The sequence below is a fragment of the Typopeltis vanoorti genome, chromosome 25 (genome assembly GCF_054136105.1).
Source record: "Typopeltis vanoorti isolate ZY-2024b chromosome 25, IOZ_Tvanoo_1.0, whole genome shotgun sequence".
Taxonomy (NCBI): Eukaryota; Metazoa; Arthropoda; class Arachnida; order Uropygi; family Thelyphonidae; genus Typopeltis; species Typopeltis vanoorti.
The window spans coordinates 23,121,550-23,147,698 of NC_143573.1; the positions used below are offsets into that span (position 1 = coordinate 23,121,550).

At 35.3% G+C, this 26,149-nt stretch overlaps 1 protein-coding gene across 1 annotated transcript in view; it reads left to right on the plus strand.

The window, feature by feature from the left end:
• casp (Fas associated factor casp) overlaps nucleotides 1-26,149 on the plus strand; it is a 439,916-nt gene that overhangs the window by 268,211 nt on the left and 145,556 nt on the right. Inside the window, exon 12 of the mRNA XM_090414528.1 lies at nucleotides 13,299-13,453. Coding sequence (XP_090270654.1) covers nucleotides 13,299-13,453 — 155 coding nt within the window. The remainder of the gene's footprint in view (nucleotides 1-13,298; nucleotides 13,454-26,149) is intronic.

The following is a 26,149-nucleotide window of genomic DNA, read 5'->3' on the forward strand; positions in this document are numbered from 1 at the left end:
GAAAAGAAACTGGTTATACATGGCTAAATTTAAAATGGGTAACATAAATGAAATTTTTTTTTTTCTGTCATCGTAAAAAATCAATTTCAAATTTTGGAGTATGAGAAATAGAAAATAGGAAGGAAGAAAATTGAGAAGATACAGTAGAAAGGAGATGTTATGGTTGCATAGACATCGATTATCATTCATGTATACTTCTGAACTTTATCACAAGTATTGATATTGGCAAAATAATGGCTAATGATAGTGGCAAAAGCACTAAATGGAGTGAATAACACAAAATACATTCATTACTGCACTGTAGCTGTTCTGGAGTAGCAGACTATGCTATGCTGTGGATATGAATGAAGCCTTCCTTTTATATAGGAACAGATATAAATTGAAGAGACTATTTCTAGAATCTGCCACAGCATCATGATATTTGCCAAATCTGAACAAATTTGATTGCCCACTTAATCAAAAATCTGGAAGATCATTATCTTTGAGACCTTCAGCAAGATTCTATCATCTTGCCTATAGAGGATGCCAGTTTGGAAGGTTGGATCTGACCTTTCAGTCTAGTTTGCCTTCCTGTTAGTGTACCTGCATGCATGTGCTCATTTATATTTCTTTGTGCCCATGAAGTTATCTTGGCAACCATGGCAAAACCTGGCTTGATAATTTATTGGCGATATAAATTTAGATACTAGAGTAGTTCCTCGTTATCCATGGGGGATACATTCCATCCCCCACCTCCTGGATGCCTGAAACCACAGATAGTACCTTATATATATATAAGCCTATAAATATAAAAGATAACATTCAAGGACCAGCAATCATGAAATGCGAAATAGAGAATGCTATATGAACAAGTAAAACAGGAAAAGCCAGTGGACCAGATGGTGTGCAAACAGAATTTTTAAAATTAATAGAACCAGATAACATCAAACTTCTTGAAAAACTATTTAATAAAATATATGAAAGTGATGAATTTCCATCAGATTGGCTCAAAAATACATTTATCACTGTCCCAAAGAAATCAAAGCGAATTCCTGTAGTGACTTCTGACTTATTAGTCTATTGAGCCAAACATTAAAAATATTTTTGAAAGTAATTCAGAATCGCATTTATAGAAAAAGGTGAAGAAACTCTAAGTGAAACACAATTCGGCTTTCAGAATGGTTTTGGTACTAGAGAGGCCCTTTTCTGTACCCAAATATTGATACAAAAATGCACAGAAAAACAGAAATCTGTCTTTATGTGTTTCATAGATTTTGAAAAAGCATTCGACAAAGTCAGACACACTAACTTAATAGAAGTCCTTCAACAAATAAGGCTAAACGAACAAGACATAAGACTAATAACAAATCTGTATTGGAATCAGTCAGCTACCGTTCAATTAGACAACATTACCACCAGTGATATTAACATCAAAAGAGGAGTGAGACAAGGATGTGTGCTCTCACCACTCCTGTTCAACATATATGCAGAGGTAATCTTTAAAAAAGCATCGGAAGAATGTCCAGAGGGAATCACAATAAATGGAAAGATTGTTAACAACCTACGATATGCAGATGACACCGTGCTAATTGCAGATAATATTATGGATCCCCAAAAACTCATTGACAGAGTATACATAGAAAGCCAAAGAATGGGAATAAATATAAACATCAACAAGACAAAATACATGATCATCAGCAAACATCCAGCCTCATCAATGAAACTGACACTCAATGGGAAAAATATTGATCAAGTGTCAAGATATAAATATCTTGGTTGCTGGCTCAATGAACGGTGGGATCCAGAAATAGATATAAAGACAAGGATTGAAGTTGCACGGCAGTCCTTCATGAAAATGAGAACACTATTCTGCAATAAAGACCTAAACATGGAAATCAGATGCCGATTGCAGAAATGCTACGTGTGGTCTATTCTGCTCTATGGAGTTGAAACATGGACATTGAAGGCGACAACTATCAAGAAAATCGAAGCCTTTGAGATGTGGCTATACAGAAGAATGCTAAAGATATCATGGACAGAAAAAATTACCAATGAAGATATCTTAAAATCCATTGGCAAAGCTAAACATCTTGTACAAATAATCAAGAAATGAAAAACATCATATCTTGGCCATATCATGAGGAACAGCAAATACCAACTTCTACAAACTATTTTGGTAGGAAGAATTGATGGCAAAGGAACTAGAGGAAGAAAAAGAATATCATGGTTTGACAACATCAAGACGTGGACAGGAAAGAGCACTGCACAACTACTCAGATTAGCACAAGAGCGCAGTTTGTTTGCCAAGATGGTCACTGACTTTCGATAGAAGATAGCACAATAAGAAAAGATTAACAATGATAACTAATAATAAAATAGCACAATTATAACAATATACTATAATAAAAGTTATGTGAATGGAATCTCAGCATGTGATTTTTTTTTCCTTTCCTTATGAAGTCAAGAACTTTTGCCTTTTCACTTAAAGGAAGCGCTTTATGGTTGGCGTATCTGAATTGTCAGCATCACTACTCTTGCAGTTTGGGGCCATTATTAAGTAAAATAAGGGTAGCTTGAACATAAGCACTACAATACTGCAACAAACAATCTGATAACTGAGATGCTCCGAAGTGACTAACTGGCAGGTAGCGTATGCAATACAATGTGGATGTGCTGGACATAGGAATGTGCTACCTACCTGTTGGTCCCAGGTGGGATTGTACAAGATTTCATCAAGCTACTCTAAAACTCAAGTTAAAAACTTAAAAAAACTTTTAAAACTGATTTAAAACTTATGAATTGTTTATTTCTGGAATTTTCATTTAATATTTTCAGACTGGGGTTGACCCTAGGTAACTGAAATGGCAGAAAGCGAACCTGCAGATAAGGGGAAAGTTCCCATAATGCATATCATTATGGAAAGGATTACCACTCAGATTGGTTTCAACCTTTATTGAGGTCTCATCAGTGGGAGACAGACCCAGAAGCGGTACCAAGGTTGAAGTAATTGTAGAAGTCATATTTCCATATACAAGTAGCCAAAAGGTATCACCCCTTGTGACTAAAATACTCTGGATTAGAGATAGATGTTGAAAGTTTTGTATACTTGTATATGGCAATATGACTACTGCATTACTTCAACCTTGGTATCACTTCTGGATCTGGGTAATGACCCTTCCCATAATGCATAGCATTATGCATGTCCATAAGGATATGTGCTTTGCATTATGGGATACTAAAGCAAGTGATGCGAAGTCATTAACATCTATATACTAGTTGCTCAGTCATGAAGTTACTTCGCTCACAAACTTTGTTTGCTAACACTAGGATAAAGGATTAAACCAAGAATATAATTCTTTGCATCTTTAATTTATAGTATAACCAAGTGGAAAAATGTTTAACAAGTAAATTAATGATTTTTAATTAGCTAAACTATAATAGACATCTTCCATAAACAAAATTATGTAAAGAACTTTTAATGTCTTTACACTGGAATTTCTGAGGATATAACAAACATTGATTAAAGCAAATATTGATTTCAGATTAATGTATGGAAGTCATCCAAAAATCATAAATCCAGAGTAAAGATTTTGAATAGCTATATGAAGGCCATATTATTATAGGGATCAGAGAAATAGAAATTGACAAAGAAAACCCAAAGCCAAATTTTAAATGTGTTGTGTAAAATAAAACCTTTTGGCCTTAGTGTATAAAAAATTGAGTTATATGAACAGACAGCTAAAAATTATCACCAGTGAAATAAAAAGATGCAGATGGATATGGTTTGGACATATACTGAGAATGGACAAAGAAAAAATTCCAAGAGTAGATTTGATATGGATCCCAGACTAGAAAGGAGGAAGGCCTGAACTAACTTGGTGGGGGATGGAATAGTCTTATGTGCCATGAGACACCAAGAGCATAGGTAGATATGCTGTAATGTATTGATTCATTCATTAATATCATTTTGTTGCAGAATTTTCAACATTTATCGAATTTTTTAAAAAAAATCATAATACAATAAAACTAAAAGAAACACACGTATTAACCACAGTGAAAATTATTTAATTGTAAATAATTCATCCTAAGTATCTTCAAGTCTGGTTGTATTAATTTATCTAAAATCTGGAAAGGTCATTTGAAGATCAAATTAATACTGTTAGCATTTATCCAACTATAGATGGCACCAATTAGTTTTGTGTTGTCTGTTACAAATTTTAAACAGTTCTTACTGATCATCAGTACAGTAGTTTAAACAATAATAGGAATAACATACAGTAAGGGTGCATGATTAGAATAGAATCTCATTAAACGTGCATAATGTGCTACAGAAGGGGGGGGGGGAATAAATAAAATTATTTTACACAATTTTGTATCACAATTTCCCATACTTTAGGAATAGTAAGAATGTCGTTGTGGTTTAAATTTGGTCTGTGTAGTAGAGCTTCAGAACTTTCTTTATATAAACGTTCGTGTTTATATAAATATCTATGTAAAAGTTTAGACTTTTCCTAATGGATCATATGGCTTGGATTTTCAATTCCATGTTGAGAAAGACGATTTCTGCGGTTTAAAAAGACGAATGTGGTCTTGATGTTCCGAGATGCGTTTCTGAACAGACCTACCTGTCTGTCCAAAGTAAGACAATTTGCATGAGCATGGAATCTCATAAATGCCAGGCAACATCATAGGTGAGAGTTTGTCCTTAGGAGAAGGTAACAAGTTGTAAATTTGGTTGATAGGTTTAATGAGATTCTATTGTAATCATGCACCCTAATTGTATGTTATTGTTATTATTGTTTAAACTACTGTACTGATGATGTCCTAAGATACTTAGGATGAAATATTTACAATTAAATAATTTTCACTGTGGTTAATACATGTTTCTTTTAGTTATGAACTCACCACAGGTTTCGTTATTTAAAAAAAAAAATACAATAAAACACTCAACATCTATTTAACGTTTTGCTGCAATTTAAAAAAGAAATATATGGGAGAATAACTACTGAATGTAGACAATGCCTTTGTATCAGAAGCAGATGAGGTTTTTCAAATAATCACTGTGCTCACTTTGCTAAGATCTCTCAACCTGCTCTATGCAACATGATGCACATGGTTACCAATACACTGGATCTTCAATCAGTGTGTTGGTAGCCATGTGCATCATGTGTTAGATGGAGGTTTCAGGGATAGATGTGCATCAATAGGGATAGATGTGCATCAATAGGGATAAATGCATATCAGCACATATGCTAAAGGAATGTTCAACTGAACTGGCTGGGCTCTTAACATGTTTATATGACCTGAGTCTCAGCTCAGGAAAGAATATATAGATGTCTGACTTATCTTGGGAGTGGTGACGATTTTAGAGAAATTGGTAAGAGCTCACATACACAAATAGGTTAATGGACAAGCTTTACTTGCAAAGAAAAGCATGGGTTTACTAAAGGCAGGTGGAATTTGAGCAGTGAGCTCATATTTTAATGTTGCACCTGGGTTGGATAAATGGTAATGGATGCTATGTTACCCTTAGACTTTGCTAACACATTTGATAGAACACCACATGAAAGGCTGTTGCATAAATTGGTGAATATTGGATTTGAATATAAACTGTTGACTTGGATAAGAGAGTAGCTGATGGACAAATATCAGGAAGGTGTAATTGGGATGGAGTGAATCTGCCAGATTTAAGGTGACAAAGATAAATTTTTTAAAAGTCACAAGCTAGTTCTTCTGAACTGTAATGTTTTATAGATCACCCTAGCTTTTAACTGTACTATGTTGGTCAGCAGGTATGATTGACCAGTGGGACTACCATTAATAGGAATAGTACTATTCTGAAATTTCCACTTTACTGTTGGTGATGCGGTACCTATTATACTTATCCTTGAACTCATTCACTGACAAAAGATTCCACTTGTTTACTATTGTTCAAGCATAAAATATAGTCCTTAAGTCTTGCTAACCATGCTCTTAACTTTATCCAGCTTCTGTCCCCCTCTTGTCATGTAGTGAAAAATTTCTTCAGCATCATTCCTGTGAAATCCTTTCAGTAACTCGTATGTTTTTATCATAGTCCATCTTTACTACCTACTACTAGGTTCACTGGGCATCTACAGATGCCGTTTAGTCACTGCGATGCTTGGTGATGTGCCACACTAGGACTTGTCATGTAGTCCCGTTGTTTGCTTTTTGGCAGCCTCAACTCTCTGAAGATAAGTCACTCCACACACATGCCATCCATCTTATTGATGGGTCTACCACTGCCTCTTTTTCCAGGAACTTTACCTTCTATTACTGTTCCGAGAAGTCCCCCTCTCTATCCTTTCTACGTGTCCAAAATATTTTAACTTTCTTCTGTCAATATCCTTAAAGAGCCTTAAAGTTCTACTGATCTTTTCTAACACCCATTCATTTGTATGCCTTTGTATATGATATCCTCAACAGCCTTCTGTAACATCACATCGCAAAAGCAGATATCCATTTCTTATCTGACTTCTTTAGGTTCCAAGTCTCACATCCATAAGTCGCTGTTGGAAAAACAACTGCATCCAAAATCCTCAACTTTGTTCCCATGGAGATAAATCCATCCTTCCAGATTTTAGACAGGTCTCTGACTGTTGTTTTAGCCATTCTTCTTCTTTACTAACCATGATCCAATTTTTTTTGTAGCCCAACAAATCTTCATTTTATCTTAGCATGGAGTATTCTACAGACCTGTCACCTTTTTTGTCACTTGGATTCTCCCTGGATCTCTAAGAGACCTAGGTGGCCAATTTTGTGCATTGATATATTTTTTAAATTAAAATCTCACATGAGAGACTGAAGAACCCATATCATCTTAGTTCTTGTGTAGAGTATACAAGGGGTGTGGAAGAAGGAACAATTAACATTTTTCTTATAAACTGGAGGGTGATTAGGAAAAGTTCGTGAGGAAAGCTCTTTGACAGAGAGATGCAATAAGGAGAAGAAGTGAAGCAAGTTCAGTATTTTTTCAGTTGGACTTCAAAAGGATGCTACATTTAGGCAGCTGCTAGTCTTGCTTAAACATGTATACTGGAGAGCAGATCAATGATGGATGTTCAATGGAGCAGCATCTGTTGAAATACTTGTAGATAAGATAGAACTTCAACAGAGCATTTGTGAGATAGTGAATTGAAAGGGGTCAGTGAGAGCTTTCATTGTGCCAGATGAATTCTCTTCTTCTGGATGACATCAAGGAAGTTTTTGGTGCACCCTGAATGTGTGATCAGGGTGGATTTGGTTTTATATACATTTAGTAGCTGGATTAATGAGAAGAAGCATCTTGAATAGAAAAAGGATGCCTAATTTTTTTTTTAAAGGCTGAGGGAATGTGAGGCATTTATTGTTGAGAGCAAATTGAGATCCATTTTTCAAGAAACAATGCAAAACTGCATTTTGTTAGCATTAAAAGTGACTACGAGGGTGGTCTGAAAAGTTGAGGCTGAAAAGTTGTCAGCCTCAACCATAGATGGCAACAATATTGGCAAGTTTTTTTTTCCAAGTTGGTACATCTGTCATAAGCATCCATGTGAAATTGCAAGTCATTTTATCAAGCAGTTTGTTTTATACATCTGTTTGAAGCAAAAGTGTTGTCTGTATCCCTTGTGTTGGATTCTGAATGAAGAGAAATTAAAATTATTAATACTCTCTTCAGAATCCAACATAATCCACCATATCAAAGGCAACATTTGTAGATATTATTTAATCTAAATCTCTTATTATAAACTATTATTCATATAATTACCTTTGAGTTTTTTTATTTAATTATTTAATCTAGGATATGTATTAATGATGGAAAGGACTCTGTATAAAAATAATGTTCGGATTATTTTATTTATTCCTATGTTAATAGTAGAAGAATTTGTGTTCATAATTAATTATATATTAAATGAGTTGAAAAATATCCTTTTATTTAGTTTCTGTATATAAAGGTATAATGTTATGTAATGCTTATGCACTGCTCTAATTGTTGTCATGGAGACGGAGTTAAAAATTGAAGGCACGAGTGTAGTAGTGCATGAGTTATGGAATGTGAGATGGAATTGATATGAGCTGGATGGTGAGAACAAGTTTTGGCAGGAAAACGGAGTGAAAATATATAAACGGAAAGCGAGAATAAACAAAAAGGGTGAGTAACAGTTGGTCGGCAGTCAGTCGGCACCAGGGAACTAGGGACTGAGTACAATTGGAGCACTCAGCACAGTAACGGCACTGAGAACAGTACGATAGAGATGAGGAAATAATTTATTAGCAGCATGGAGTTAAGTAAGAGGCTGTAGTACAAAGAATTAAGTTCTGTAATCAGATTACTAAGGATTGAAATGTAAATTGACAACTCAGAATATTGACATGGAATTCTGAAGTTAATGTTGTATTCCAGAGCTTTCAAGGAAGATTAGTAGAAAGCTGATTCTATTGTAAAGTAGTATATGGGGAATAAGTAGATTTTCTAGTGCAAGTGTGTCTGCCTAAGTGATGTGCTGAAATTAAAGATTAAGTTAATTTAAAGAAGATTACTTTTGAAATGTGTAGTTCCAGTGTGATAATTAACTAAAGTTTTAAGTGTGCCTCAGTGAATAATATGTGCAAAGATTTATTCCGGTAAGGACAGTTGTACTTTATAGCATTTTAGAGTGAAGTTATAAGAGTTGCCTCCTTCTGTTAAATCCTAACATTAACTGTGGTGTTTATGCTGAAATTTGCCGAAGCTAGAAGATTAATAGTCCCCTCCCCCTAAAGTGATAGCTATCTCTTGACTGAGCTATATGATTTCTGACTAAGGGATAGATAAAGAATACAATTGTTAAATTTGCTGTGAATTTCAGTGGTAAAGAACTTTAGAAATATCTTTGCCTACTAGGGAGAAATTAGATTTTGAAGCTCAGTGTTTAATACCAAAAGTCAAGTGAATGTTATGTGTAGTTGAACTGAGTAAATTTTGCATTATCTTGTATCCAAAGATGTTTATGTATATATTATATAACCTAGCATTAAATGTTTTGTTTTATTGATTTCAATTTGCTGTTAGCCTGATTCTTTTCCACTGCATCGTTCATAAAATTATCGGACCTAGCGGGAACCTCAAATGTTAATGTAAAATTCGGCCTATATATAAACATTAAACTGCTAGTGTTAATTAATATTTGATTACACTATTTTGCATAGACTAATCTGAATATAGGGTGGCGCAGTATAATAGAAATTTCCCTATATTTGGATTAGTAATCAACATACAATTAACTAACTTTAATAAGAACAACGTTAAAACAAGATGGCGGATCAAAAGACAGGAAGGATGATCCAACACTTGAAATGGATAAAATTGAGTATTGTGCGGTTATAAAATTCTTTGTAAAAGAATGCTTAACACTAAAAGAAATTCATTCGAAGTTCATAAAAGTTTATGGGAACTCTTCTCCTTCATTTTCGACAATTAAGGGATGGGCTTTTGAGTTTAAACATGGCCTTGTCAGCATTGAAGATGATTCACGTGAAGGAAGTCCAAAAAGTGTAACATTTTTGGACGTCCAAAAGTGTAACACCAGAAATCATTGATTAAGTGCACGATATCGTATTGGATACTAGCGAGTCAAAGTATGTGAAATTGCTGAGACTGTAGGCATTTCAAAAGAATGTGTAGGATATATTTTGCATGAAGAATTGCAAATGAAAAAATCTTTGCACAAGATGGGTGCCGCGCTTGCTCACAGCAGATCAAAAACGCACTCACATGAAAATCTCTGAACAGTGATTGGAGCATTTTAAGAAGAATAAAACTGATTTTGTGCATTGATTTATTACTGTGGATGAGACTTGGATTCACCATTATACACCAGAATCCAAACAGCAGTCAAAACAGCAGACAGAAGCCGGTTGTTCAGTGCCAAAGAAGACCTAGTCAGTTTCATCAGCAGGAAAGGAAAGGTCATGGCATTGATGTTTTGGAATGCTAAAGACATTTTTTTTATTAATTATCTTGGAAAGGATAAAGCAATAACCGAGGAATATTATTCCGATTTTTTAACCAGACTAGACGAAAAAAATCACGAGAAAAGACTCGGTTTGCAGAAGAAAAAAATTGCCTTTCTTCAGGACAATGCACTTGCCCACAAAGGTGTTTTGGCAATGCGAAAATTAAGGGATTTGCACTATGAATTGTTGGAACATCCACCCTATTCCCCAGATTTGACTCTCTCTGAGTTCTGTCTCTTCCCAAAACTAAAACTCTTCCTCACTTGTCAATATTTTTTCTTCGAATCAAAAGGTGATTGCAGCTGTAGAGGGATATTTTGCAGATCTTACTGAGAACCACTAAAGGGATGGGATAATGGCACTCCAGCATCACTGGAATAAATGTATTAGTCTTACGGGAGATTATATTGAAAAGCAAAACTAATTTTGGAATAATAAATTCATTTTTTCATTGTTAGGCCGAGAACTTTTCAGACCTCCCATGTAGGTCATACTCATCCCATTGAAGAATGGTGTGATGATGAGTATTATTAAGAGAGACCTCCAGGGAGTCGGGACTCATCGAGGGAGACCACATACTACATGCACCAGCTGTTATACTTATTCTTGAATTCATTCACACTGCTTGAACTAACAACATCCAATGGCAGTCCATTCCAATCATGCCCCACCCTATGAGAGAAAAATCTCACCCTAACCCTCCCCCCCCTTTTTAGCAGCATTCATTCTCAGCTTCCAAGAATGCCTTCTTGTCCTTTCCCCACCCTCCATAAATTGAAAACTTCCATCAACTGAAATCTTGTATGACTCTTTCAGAAGTTTGTAAGTCTCAATCATATTACCCCTCTTTCTCCTGTTTGCTAGTGTCTGTAGTCTGCAAATTCTCAATCTGTCTTCATAATCAGTATTCCACAATCCTGATATCATTTTTAGCACTCTTCTTTGCACTCTCTCTCCTATATCAGAATCACAGTGGAAGCCAGGAGACCAGACCCGTGCACAATAGTCCAAGTAAGGTCTTATCAAGGCCTTGTAAAGAGGCAAAATGACATCCTTATCATTACATGTGAATGTTTGTTTCAGCATTGCAATTATCTTTTGAGTTGTATTTGCAATCTTTGCTACATTGCCCCTGATCTTCAACTTCCTATCTACTAACACTCCAAGATCCCTAGCCTCATCAGTTTCTTCTAGCATAATCCCACCAATATAATACGATATTGGATATCTAATCACCAAAGTGAATAACTTTACATTTATTGACATTGAACTGACATCCATTTTACCATGCCCACAATTCCAGTCTATTCAAATCATTCTGCAAGTACTGCATATCAGCAGCATTCCTGATTATCCTACCTTTCTTTGCATCATCAGAAAATAGCTGTATGTCTCTTGTCAAATCCTTTGCAATATCATTAATGTACAGATTAAATAACAGTGGACCAAGCACTGATCTTTGTGGTACACCACTGGTTATCTTAATTCTTGCAGATTCACATCTCCTGTATACCACCAGTCAGCCATCCTCTTACTTGTATTTAAAGTACTTGTTGTAGATCTTGAAGTTTGGGATGTTTGTGCAATGCTGGGTTCGGACTAATAATTAGGAGGAATGAAGTGCACTATTTGTTTAGATTTTTGGTAAAAGAGAGTCATTTTTTTGGGGGGGGGGGAGGGGGGGAGGAAGCAACGTGGTTGATAAACAGTAGATGTTTAAAATAGAATATTTGATCTGTATGTCCATAAGTTCATTTATATGTGAGTTTATCCATTGATGTTCAAATGGATGTGAAAGTGATCCCTCCTTTAAACAAAGAAATTATGAAAGAATTAAACCAAGAATCAGTAATAGAAAAAATTAAAAAATATAAACATAAATGGATGGAACACATTCAAAGAATGAAAATAGAAAGATTACCAAAACAAATCTTTTAACATGTTCATTGCCAATCAAGCAATATCGCGTGATGTGAGCTCTCACCAAACGGCCGATCACGCGTTATCGCGTGTACATCGCTAACTAAATAAAAAAATTTTAAAAATTTGGTCACCACACGAAATTCCAATTTTCAGCTTGGCAATGAAAGTGTTAAAGTACAACCCATTAGGAAAAAGAAAACCAGGATGTCCTCTTAAAGTTTCAACGATGACTTCTAAGGCCACTCTAGGCCTAAATCCTTGATATGCATGATGATGATGATATATATATATTGGCTAGAATACTTTATATAATTTTTGTTGGAATTTTTTGCGTGGTATCCTATCAATCATCATCATCAAATTGACCATTTGTTACTTTTCATGGTTTCATTTGGGAATAGTTGAATAGAATAAAAAATATGTATCGAGTGATGACACTCTTAGACATATTGCCGTACAATAGGAGACTGAGTGCTCTGGATGTGGCCTCAACACTTTTCCACATATTCCTACTCGGACCTTCACGCCAAGCACAATCTAGTAGCATATGTAACAATTGACCCATGGAACTATTTTTACTGTTGCTCTTTGAAATGAAGCAGATTTTGGATCTGTAAATATGTTTGGCATGTCCTTGAAGGATATTGCTCACACTGCACAAAAAAAGAGACAATGAATGTAGAGTTGAGTGCAGAAATGGTAGCTTATGTCATCTAGTGAATCAAGATGACATAAGCTACTTCAGATATGTAGTAAGTAAAATGGTGGAGGTGTTTCACCAGATGATGATCACTTACTGTCTAGTTCATCTGTTTGACATTTCTTCCAACTAGAAAGAAGATATTATGCAATGGGAAAGCTTGTGTAATTTGCAGAGCTCCTTTTTGGAAACAGGCCACACTACAAGAAAGCAGAGTGGCCCGTGCATATGAAATTTTTTTTGCATGGAACAGTTCTGTTCTACATTAATTTTCATCTTTCACTCACACATACTTAAGTCAAAACACTTTTTATCACAATTTTATCTTTGCATTTATAGCAAACAATTATGGCATGAATTTTAATTGTACAGCTGTACTGAAGTTCCTAAACTTAAACATTTCTAGTAACTAAACTCAAATTTCTATCAGGAAAAGCAGTTAAGTACAATCTGTGTTATTAAAAATTCTTAGAACTTTGTTCTAATACATCAGTGATAATTGATAAAAATACAGTGAATATTCAGTTATCTTGGATTGTAGGGATGTCCTGGTAAGTGCTTCTTTGTTTTAATCATAATCCCAGATTGTTATTGTATTCAGATAATTCCACTATCATATTAATTTTGCTAATTCTTAGAATGATTACTGTCTGTGATGCAACATGTTCTTTCAAGTTAATTCAAATATTGATCTGTATAGCGGAAACCTCTGGCAATCTATCTTCACCATGATGCTAGTGTTCTGACTAATGTCTTCTGCACCCAGCTATTGTGTTCTGAAACTGTTGTTACATATTTAACTTCGAATTTTATTACTTGGACCTGGGATTTAACCTTTGAAATCAATCGAACAAGGTAAATATAGTGATGATATTTTTAATATTATAAATTTTCTCTATTTGATTTACTGTATTTTCATTTTGTTGTAAACATTGAACAACCATACTTCCTAATCTTGGCATGTAGGTAAGATGCATGTTTTAATGTACAGCTAACTTATAGAATGTCACAGCATTTTATCATTCCTTTTATGATTTTGTCTGACTGCTGCAAAGAATTCTCTTTCTTTTAGCAGGTGCTGTTCCATCACCACATTGCTATAGTCAGAGCAACAGTAATTCATATTTAAGTGATATTGACATAGAATTCCCACTTCTTGAATTACTCTTTGCCCTCACTATAGCAAAATGCCATTTATGGCAAAGTCACCTGCTAAGACTAGCTAAAGAAAATCTACTATAGCAAACCTTCAATTATAATGAGCTGTTCTTTTGATTCTTACCATCTCGACATATGCAGTCACCTTACCTGAATTTTCACCATATACAAGTGAGTTAACTGATGAAGAAATATTTTATAATTTGCATTAATACTTCTCATGGTAAGAAAGAAAGCTACCATTCTTTTAATTCCCACTAATTAACCAAAGTAAAATGAACCAAAATTTGTCATCTGTGTCTAGTATACAGTATATCATCAGTTTTGATAATTAGAATGGCATTCAGTTTCAAGTAGAGTTATGTGACTAAATTTCAGAATGCAGAATTCATTTTTCTGCTCTAATGAAAAGAAAAAGGAAAAGCTAGTTCATGTAGGAGACTTTAACAGCACACTAGGAAATGAATCCCAAGCATATGGAAATGTTTCATAAAATATGGAGAAAAGGGTAAAGCTAACAATAAATAAATAAATAAATGATGGATTTCTGTTGGTCTAGTTAAAACCTTTTATAGTGTAACTTAGATCATACAGTCATGGCAAAACATAGTTCTCTGTGATCATTCTAAATCCAGAATTTCAAATCCAAACTTGACTTTAAACTATATTATGATTTAATTATCATCATAATTCAATCTCTACATTAATGATATTGGGAAGGATTTGACAAGTGACATACCGTTTTTGCTGATGATGCAAAGATAGGTAGGATAATTAGGAATGCTGCTGATATGCAGTCTTTGCAGAATGATTTGAATAGGCTGAATTGTGGGGATGGGAAAATGGGTGTCAGTTCAATGTCAGTAAATGTAAAGTCATTCACTTCGGCATGATTAGATATCCAATGTCGTATTATATTGGTGGGATTAGGCTAGAAGAAACTGATGAGGCTAGGGATCTTGAAGTGTTAATAGATAGGAAGTTGAAGTTTAGGGGCCATGTGGCAAAGATTGCAAATACAACTCAAAAGATAATTGCAATGCTGAAACAAACATTCACATGTAAAGAAAATAATTTTATTTTTCCTCTTTACAAGGCCTTGATAAGACCTCACTTGGACTATTGTATGCAGGTCTGGTCTCCTGGTTTCCATTGTGATTCTGATATATTGGAGGGAGTACAAAGGAGAGTGTTAAAAAATGATATAGTTCGCCCACCATTTGTAGATCTCTGCTTCGCGTCTTGCCAAGAAGAGTCAATTCATGCTGAAGGGGAGAAAGAAATGAAGGACGTATGAATTGGTCACCAACACGCGAAATCACTTGCTTTATAGGTAAAATTTTGCAACTGTTATACAAGCAACATAGTTAACTACAATAATCATAAAAGAGAAGTTAATTTTCCGACCTGTAATAATAAACAACTCATCCCACAATACGGACTGATTACCCTATTATCGGAATGGATTCTCCTTTTTCTAACATGCGCAGAAGTATCGAAGGATCACTAATCGGTGGGCAAACTATATCAGGATTGCGGAATACTGATTATGAAGATAGATTGAGAATTTATAGACTGCAGACACTAGCAAACAGGAGAAAGAGGGGTGATATGATTGAGACTTACAAACTTCTGAAACGGTCATACAGGATTTCAGTTTATGGAAGGTAGGGAAAGGACAAGAGGGCATCCTTGGAAGCTGAGAATGAAGGCTGCCAAGAAGGGTGTGAGGGCTATAGTTTTCTCTCAGAGGGTGGTGCTTGCTTGGAATGGATTGCCATTGGATGTTGTGAGTGCAAGCAGTGTGAATGAATTCAAGAATAAGTGTGATAGCTGGTGTGTGTAGTATGTGGCCTCCCTCGATGAGTCTCTGACTCCCTGGAGGTCTCTCTTAATAATAATAATTAAACATTAATATTGTAAACCTAACACTTAGTCATGTAAAGTCACAAGTTGAAAGCTAGCATCTCTGAATATCATTATTATTCTTATTATTAACATTTGATCTCCATGGAGACTCATCATGGGAGGTACCCACTACTGCATACAATGCTCATCCAACCGCATCTTAAACTGATTCAGTGTGTCCACATTCACAACACACTCAGGCAATGCATTCCACTCACCAACCACCCTCCATGCAAAAAAACTATCTTCTCGCTCCCCTGCTCACCCCCTCCTTATACAGTTTCCAGCAATGGCCTCTTGTTCTATTCCCCTCTCCCATCCTATGAAAAATCTCTTCCATGTCTACCTGATAACAACCCCTAACCAGCTTATATGTCTCAATCATATCTCCCCCTCCTTTCCTCCTATTCACGAGGCTCTGCAACTTACATTCTCTCAATCTGTCCTCGTACTTCACATTCTAAAGACCCACTGACTACCTTTGTGAATCCTCTCTGTACCCTTTACAGCATATCCTCATCACCATGAAAACCTGGCAACCAAATTTGTGCACAATAATCCATATGAGGCCTGATCAAGGCCTTATACAATGGAATCATAACCTCTGTATTTCTGCATGTCAGAGTTCTCTGCATCATTGCCATTATTCGATGTGATGCTTTCACAACTTGTGCAATGTGGCCCCTGAATTTCAGGTCATTGTCTAACATCACTCCTAGATCTCTCATCTCCTCTACTTCTGTTAAATTTTCCCCACTTTGCATCCCATCGTTGCTTACCAAATCTCAAACTTTACACTTGGCAACATTGAACTGATAGTTCCACTTACTTGCCCATTCATGCAATCTGTTCAAGTCCTCTTGTAAGGCATTAATATCAACCTGACTGTGCATTGCTCTCCCCAGTTTTGCATCATCTGCAAACAGCTGGATATCACTAGTTAAACCCAACCCAATAGCATTAACATACAGATTGAACAACAATGGCCCCAAAACTGATCCCTGCAGCACACCACTGGTAACCTTTCTCTTTCGAGATACTGCACCCCCCCATATACAACTTTCTGATATCTGTCTGACAGCCAGTCACTGATCCAACACAGAAGGTCTGTTATCAATCCCATCTGTTTCAATTTATTTAAGAGTTTGTCATGTGGCAGTCTATCAAAAGCTTTTGCAAAATCCAAGTACACCACTGTGTATGTATCTCCCCTGTCAAAGGTATTTGTCACCTTGTTATAGTAAATAAGTAAGTTAGTGAAACATGATCTCCTCTTAACAAACCCATGCTGATAACTACAGAGAATACCACTGTTATCAACCCATTTCTGTATCCTACTTCTCGCCAATCTCTCCAGGACCTTCACCACAACTCCAGATATACAGACCAGCCTATAATTTAAAGCTACAGCCTTATCACTGCCTTTATGCAGTGGAACAATTTTACCCTCCTTCTACTCCCTTGGAACCTGTGCTGTTGCAAAACTCTTATTAAACAGACATGGCAATGCTACTGCCAGTTCCCTGGAACATTCCCTTAAGATGTGTGGTGATATATCATCAAATCCTATCACCTTATTAATATCAAGGTTATTTATTTCCTCAAATACCTCCTGCTCACTCACAATTAAGCTATCCTCTCCTATGTTCTGTACACTTAAGTTCCTCATGATTCCACCCTGATCAGGATTAAACACCCTTATAAATTGATCACTGAATACCTCAACATATTCAGTTATATTCAGCATTTATTATTAAGTTAAAATGTAGAAAGAGAATCGACAGAAAACATCCTTTGTTTTCATATAGATGAATGGTACATTTCTGAAATGGGGAATTTGTCGGAAAGGTTAAATATATAAATGGCATCTAAAATAGTTCTTTAACCATTCTGAAGATGTTTTATATTACTAACAAAATGTTGGAAATTGCACATTACCTGGTGACTTAGTAGTAACTTATGTCTCATACAAGCCAAATACCTTTTAATTCTTTTAATACCTAATACTTTTAATACAATTCTGCACTGATTTTTCTCAGAACTCATATCTCTGGTCTGTAATCTTTGCTCAGTTGTTTTATTTTATTTTATTTTTCTAAACTAACTCTCATATGCATAAAAATTTAAGATTGGTTTCAACCCCTTATTTTACACTACTAGTTTAGTGTTTTTATTTAATTTGTCTCTTATTCTGCATAAAGTTACTTGACCATTTTCACTTGAAATTGTGCATAAATGGCCTGAAATGTTTGCTTGTTCTATGCCTGCTCTATTCAGAATGTTGTTGAGGTTTTGGGTTGTCCTGCCAAATTTCATAGTTTTTGTCATTTCATCCTATCCCAACCTTGGTAAAAGATAAGTGGGAGATGCGTTTTGTCACCCGCTGTGAGACCACTGCCCCTCTTATTGGAAACCCGAAGTGGCTTGTAAAAGTTCCATATGTGATCTCTAGAGCAGGATTTCCAGACTATGTAAAATAAATTAAAAATAGAAATATATATATATATATATAATTGATAAATATAGAAAAATCCTTAGCCCACCATGGTATAAAATATATATGGGTTTGCAAATAACCTTTCTTGGGCATGAGTAGCATTTTAAAAAAAAATTCCTCACGCCTTTTAGAATAATTTAGGAGTATAATATCTGCATAAAATAAAGAACTAAATTTAACATCTCCTTTCTGCATGATATTGAATAACATTGAAGATAGCACGCGCACACACACACACACACCTGATTTTACATCACACCATCTTCCTGTGTCTCTTTCAGTCTTATAACTTAAATGTAGGTTGTAATTTCATCATTATCAGCGATTTTGATAGTCCATAAGTGCCCACAACCTTCCAGATATTCCAGAACTTCATAGCCATCATTCCAGGATAAGGCCACAGTTTACTGTATACATTGTATGTGAATTGCTTCTGTCAGTTTACTTGATTGCACAGTGATATTCTGAAAAGAAAAACCTGTTACCTCTGTATGAGACTAGCTACTTACCTTTTAATTGAAAAAGTGCTGATAAACATTCTTCATATCCTAGTGTGGAGAATGTTTATTTTGGGATTCCAGTCTAAAGCTATATATTGTTCTATCTAATGTCCCCCCCCCACACACCATATACCATTTTGAAGTGCTCCATATCATGAACTTCTCAAAACCTTTTAAAACTGAAATGCAGAAGCTTGTGATATTTTCCTGATTTTCTAAATGTCATCATCATCATTTCGCTCATATGTATCCTAAAGGGGTGTACAGACTACTATGATAGTACTACAGATTAATCAGCTCCATAACTGAAAACTGGTTTATAAACTGTTCTTATGTATTGCTAGTTAAGTGTTTTGGCTAATTTCTCTGTTATTCAACATAAATTAATATGACTAGTTCACAACCATATCAGTTTTGCATATTTTGTTGTCTATTTCCATGTTTAATTTGCCATTTTCACTAAAAATTGTACCTAAATAGCAGAAATATTTTATTTGCTGTATAGTTTCTCCATTGAGAATGTAGAAGTTTTCTATGTTCCTGCATATTTTCATAGTTTTGGTCTTTTTATTGCTGATTTTCATGCCAAATTTATTAGTTATTCAGATTAATTAGAGAATCCTGAAGACTTGCATTCTAATTTTAGGTTTAATGCCACTTTCCTTCATGATACAGTCCATATAGATGATAGCAATAGTATGCACCCTTGTCATAAACCTGATCTTATATCAAACCATCTTCCTGTATTTTTTTCATTTCTAACTGCTGACTTGCAAGTTAAAGGTAGACTGTATTGCTGTGTATAATGTTCCATTTATACCATATAATTGTAGTGGTTTTGAAAAGCTTTTCTCTGAGCACTTTGTCATATACCTTTTCCAGATCTATAAAACTTAACTACAGATGAAGTATAGAAATCATGGAAATATAACCTTCTCATATTTCCTTGATTTCCATGGTGAGGAGGAGCTCTGGAACTGAACGAACCTCCTTTTGAGAATTAGTAATTTCTCATTCTGTTGTTTATCAGGCATCTTCGGTAAGTTCTAACCAAATTAGAAGCTGCAATAAATACTACACACTTTCCTTAATCCTGCATTATATAGTGGAATGTCTATTTTGGAAAATTCATCCCATTTTCATCCAGAAGGATTGGCAGGATCTCTGATATCAGTAAAGAAAGTGCTCAAAAAATGTTTTTAGTGATTGAGAAACAGCAACACAATCCAGAAAATTACTTTGTGCCAAATTAATTGTTGAAATACCAATTAAAGTTACTATACAAAAGTTCAAACTTTTCTGGGGATGTAATATCAGAGATGAACCTCATTGATGTTCCTAATGAGATCTGCTCTGAATTGAAGGATCAAGAAGTAACAGTATTAAGAATTCTTATACCTAGGAACAGACACCACAGTTCCCTTCAGGAACATCCTCCTCCTTCACCACCAAAACCACCAACATCTTTCAAAAGCATGTTATCTAAGCAGAAGTTAAAGAAGCAGTTGTGGAAAAGAATACAGATAAAAATGTAAGATAGCTAAGCTATGTGTAAAAATACCTAACAAAAGTCATGGGATGATTTTAGTATGAATATAAAGGTAAACATCAGGCAGGTGACAAAAAGCTCTGGAGGCTTAAATAACATAGAGATGGGGGGGGGGGTAGTACTTTAAAAGGAATCCAAGATGATAAAGGGGTTATGAAAATGGAAATAAGGATATCCTACATGTCTGGAGTAATTGCTTTGAAGAACTTTAAAAAGAAAAAAAAAAAAAAGCAGTGACAGAATAGTAGTAGAAAATTTTCGAAGAGGAATTCAAACAGAAGTATATTTAAATACTTAATGTAGAAAAAGTCATCAAAATCTTCAAATGTTGAAAGGCAGCTGGAATATATGATATTTGACCAGAAATGCTCAAGTGAGCATTTTATACCTCAATTGAAGGTATAAAAGTTTTGCAGTGGCTATACTGCATAATTCGGAATGCCTGATAAGAGTGGTAGAGCTCTTATAGTTGCCATTTATAAAAAATAAGGAATAAAACTAAAAAGAAAAAACAATAACATAATTTATAGCATAAATACACTAAATAAAAGTACATTAGAAGGTCCATCAAATTTTTGCTACTCAGAATTTGGTCAGATCACAGGCATTAAGTTTCACATTAATTAGACTGTCCTTTGTACAACTAAAGGGACATAACCTACAGTTCAAGAGGTGAGCTATGGTTTGCTCTTCTCTACATTCACATAGGGACAGTTCACATGAGTCTGAACTTTTTTTTCATCCTTGGATCTTCCGATGCCGCATTTCAGCCTATTTAAAGCTTTCTAGATAGTCCAGTTTTCTCTGTTGCCTGGTGGAAGACTTTCAGATGGTACAACCCAATCTGTAAGGTGATTGTTTCTTGTCTTCCATGAGGCTAGTCTTGATTTTTGGAGAGGTTCAGTAAGGCTTTCACTAGTATGAAGAAAACTTTTCCTGGATTTTAGACGTTGATGAACAAGTTGATATCCAAATAGAGGATGGTCTGTAGACATGGATGCCGTAAGCTTCTCATTTCTAACCACATCTTGCATCTAATATTTGGAGGTGCTATGCCAGCCAAACAAAAAATTTTTCATATGGTGTCAGTCTTAAACAACCAGTAATGAGTCTACATGTCTCATTTAAAGTGACATCTACCTGCTTGGCATGGTAGGATCTATATCATACAGGGCACATGTATTCTGCAGCTGAATAACATAGATCCAAGGCAGTGGTCCTTATTGTTTAAGTTTGTGTTCCCCAGGTAGTGCCAGATAGTTTCCAGAGAATACTATTCCTTGTAGTTACCTTATGTTTTGTATTTATACAATGTCTTTCGTAAGTGAGATCATAGTCTAAAGTTATCCCTAAATATTTAGATGTTGGTCTAAGTGATCTAAGTGAGTGTTCTCCCAAGTTATTCTGAATCTTCTGACTACGTTGGAGGATTCAGAAGAACGGTCTCCATCAAGGCAGTGTTCTAGTTCTGGTGCTTTTTAACATCTATACAAATGACCAGCCTTTACCCAACATTTTATCTATGCTGATGATTGTGCCACTGGTTTTCACTATAGTAAGGGCTGAGTTCAATCAGTGCTTTTGTTCTACACTTTCAAAATGATCTGCCTGAGTGGCAATGGCATGATCATCAGCATAGATAAAACTTTTTGTATCTTTGGGTAGAGGCTGGACATTTGTATAGATGTTAAAAAGCGCCAGGGCCAGAACACTGCCTTGAGAAGGCCTTTCTTCTGAATCCTCCGACTACGTTGTCCTTGAAATTCAACAAAAAATCTTCAATTCCGAAGAAGACATCTAGCTAGTTGAGTTATGTTATAATCTTTCGTCATTTTGTACAGTTTACTTAACAAGATGCTGTTGTTTACCATATCATAAGCGGCAGTTAAGTCTATGAAAACTACTCCTGTTATTTTCTGGTTCTCAAAACAATCCTCAGTATATTGTGTTAGTTGAAGAACTTGCAACGTACAACTTTTACCAGCTTGAAAGCCTGCTTGTTCAGGAATTAGGAGTGGATTAATTATCCTCGTTAGCTTTTTGAGGATCGTTCACTTGAGAAATGAGACGATAGAAAAATTAGTCTATAATTTCTGGGGTCACTTGCATCTTTCCCTGGTTTGAGAACTGCAATAACTCTAGCTCTCTTCTCCAAACTTTGAGTATTTTTCAGGTATTAAGTAATTTGTTCAACTGAATTGTTGAACAAATTCAGCATCCAGTCATAGTTGTAGGACCAAATTCCTTGATTTGTTCAATACAAACTGCATCAGGACCTGCTGCTTTTCCTTTCTTAAAATTTTAATTGCCCTGTTGAGTTCTTCCATTGTAAAAGGTTTGGAGAAAATATTTGTTTATTTTCCATATTCCTCCTGAAGTCCTGTCTTTTGTATTTGAACCAGAATTATAGGTTTGCCACTTTTAAAAAGTGGCATGCTATTTGATTTACTGACATATTAGAATGTCTTGAATTTTTGTTTGGGTCATTGCTGAGGCATCTAAGTAGTCTCCAAGCTTTATTGGCTACATCTTCCCTTATCTATTTTATTCATTAACTTTATCCATTGTTTGCATTTAGCTTCAGATATAGATGTAACAACCTGTTGTTTGCTTGCTTAGTTTCTAAAAGGATCTCTTTCAAATAAGTTACAGTATTCTGTCAGTTGAGTAGTTATTTCGAGAGTTAATCCTTGGAAATAATTAAATCTCATTCTCTTGGGATGGCTTAATTGAATTGAATCTGGAACTGGGTTTTTCTCATCTAATAGGTTTGAAAATTTTTCCCACTTTGCCTTTTTAAAATTATATCTTAATCTAAAGTGAACAGTTTGTGGTCGAATTGCTGCTACTAGTTGACTCATTATAGGTCAATGTTGTGAATTTGGAATATGCATACAAACAGCTTTTATGCACTGGTGGGCCACCCTCTCACTCACAAAGATGAGATCTGGGCTATAGTCCCACTTCCATCTTCTTCTATAAAAGGAAGGGGTCTGTTGGCCTATTGTGGATGAGGGATTCAGCCCATTCCAACACAGACTCTCCATTTGTATCAGCTTGTGGGCAACTCCAGACACTACTGTGGCTATTAAAAGTCACCAATAAAAAAAGACTTTTCTGCCTGTTAAGATTAACATGAGATTTAAAGGGAAAGCTTCATTTGGGCGGTTGGTAGATGGAATAGATGATAGAATTACTCAATTCTGTGGCGATTATGTCATTCTCCTCTGTAATAGATGTTGCGAGGATCTGAAGGTCTGGTCTAGTGAAAATGGTACTATCATTTTTCTATGGGGATGTTCCACTGCCAACTTCTTTCCTGAAATTTTCAGACGTTATTCATTACTAACAACATGTTTCAACATAAAGATATGCGTATGGAGAGAAGACACAAAAAATAAGATTAAGTGACTATGTTATTGTTGAGAGTTATATATCTTCATGATGGTTCAGGAGACAAGAGGAGTGTATACAGAGGATTCAAAATTGGCAAAGATCTCCATCTGTTTACAGTTTACTGGAAGCGAACATTGACTCAGTGAGCGATGCATATTACCAAGTTGTTTCCAAGGGTATAAAAATAAGAACTCTTTACTGGACTCGAGAAAAGCATATCAAGTATTTCTAGCAAGCAAGTCAGAATGTGCTATGAAAGAAGAAGAGAAAAATATAAGAAAGTGATGGATTATATAAAACTGGTTAAACAAAAGTCATTGGAAGACTTCAGTAAGAGCATAGAAAATATCAGAAGGTAGCAAAATAATCTGACATTTAATGAAAAACTTTGCATATGGAGAAAAGAGTACTGTGAAAGGAATCATATGATAAAGGTGACATGAATACTGAAGATAAAGATATTCTGTCTGGAGTGATTGCTTTCAAAGATTACTAAATGAAAATAAGCAATGACAGCAGTGTGGTAAAAAAACACTCGAGGAATGCAGTAAGGAGTACATATCAATACTTGACATAGAATATCCATCAAAAACTGAAATGTGGATAGGCAGATGAAGTGGATGATATTCTATCAGAAATGTTCAAATATTATTATGCTTATTGTCTGAGACCTCCAGAGTGCTAAGGACTCATCAAGAGGAGCACTGGATTGTCCAAACCAACTGTCATACTGTCTCGCTAACCTATTAACACTGGATGCTCACTGTTCTGTAAAAGAAATATCTAGCTTTTACCCCTTTCTCAATCTTACACAAACTGTGTAGGATGCTTCATTATCCTCTTCCCATCTTCCATATAACAAAAAATGTCATCAACTGAAAACCTATAATGCTCTTTCAGAACTTTATAGACCTTTGTCATAATCACCCCTGTTTACCTGTGTCTGCATTCCACATACTCTGTCTTTGTAATATACGTTCCACAATCCTGATATCATTGTTATTATTATTATTCTTTGCACTCTTTTCACAGTTTCTTTATCTCCTCTGAACTCGAGACTAATCTTTGTACAGTGGTCCAAGTGTGGTTGTATAGTCTTTGTAAAGAAGCAAAAAGAGGCAAACTTCCTTATCCTTACATATCAACGTTCAATTCAGCATTGCAATTATCCTCTGAGTTCTATTTGTAATATTTGTGATGTGACTGTTGAATTTCAGTTTCCCATCCACCATAACTCCAAGATCCCTTGCTTTAGTTTCTTATAACATAAATCACTAATATAACATGCTGTTGGAATTACGTCATGCCAAAGAGTGCATAATTGTACACTTACTAATTTAAATGATATCCACTATCCACTATCATTTGCCTACTGTTCAAGCTGATTCAAATCATTCTGTAAGCACTGTATATTAGTAGTATCTTTGATTGCCCTGCTTATCTTTGCATCATCAGCAGACTATTTAGTATATCCTGCCAGGACCTTCCCAGTATCATTAATATATAAATTTGAAAAACAATGGTCCAAGGACTGATTACTGGGGGGGTTCAACACCGTAAATGTGTTAGTTTAACATTCACTGTATACCGCTGTTTGATACCTATCCATCAGCCATCTACTTATCCAAATCAGTAGTTTATATTCCAATCCCACATTCTCTGATTTATGCAACAAACTTTTGTGTAGTATCCTATCAAATGCCTTAGCAAAGTCTAACAGTGTCATAGCATATCCATTCCCTTTATTCAACTCAGAGCTGTAACATTATAAAATAAGAGCAAATTGCTAAAACATGACCTCTCTTTATGCTGTTCTTTGCAAAGTATGGTTTCCATGTCAACCCATTTCTGTATGAAAGTTATTACGATCTTCTCTAAAATATTCACCGCCATTCCAGATATACTGATAGGTCGGTAATTATACATGCCAGTTTTTGCAACACCCCTTGTACAACAAAACTATCATACAATCTTTTCATTCCTGTGGTATCTTTACTGAACTGAGACTCAAGTTATGCAAACATGTATAGGGCCAAGCCATTTCAGCTAAACATTCTGTTAGCATATATGCTGATATCCCATCTGGCTGTATTGCTGAATTGATGTCCTATGCAACATGGTACACTGCTACCACTGTGCACTTTTACTTACAGCATAGTGATAAAATTCTCTTTGGATGGCTCAGTGCACTTGCCAGCCACGTCTTGTTCTCTGTAAACTCTGATGAAGGTTGCCAACACCAAATATACTGGAACCAAACTTCTAATATTTGCAGATGTTACAATGAACTTGAAAGATGTATCCTGGAATCAAAAGAAATCGCCCTCGATTCTACCCACATGAATAACAACCTTAGCTACAATTTGCCAGATTTGCATAGTTCTGCTGTTCAGTGCTGGCGTTCTCACGAGATCACATGCACACGTATAAATGTAGCTAGAACTGAAGTGCAAACTCCAATTTGAACTTAACTGTAGGTTTTTTTTTTTTTTGTTGTTGTTTGTGCAATGTTTCTGTTAGTCTTTTTTGTATATATCTTTGTA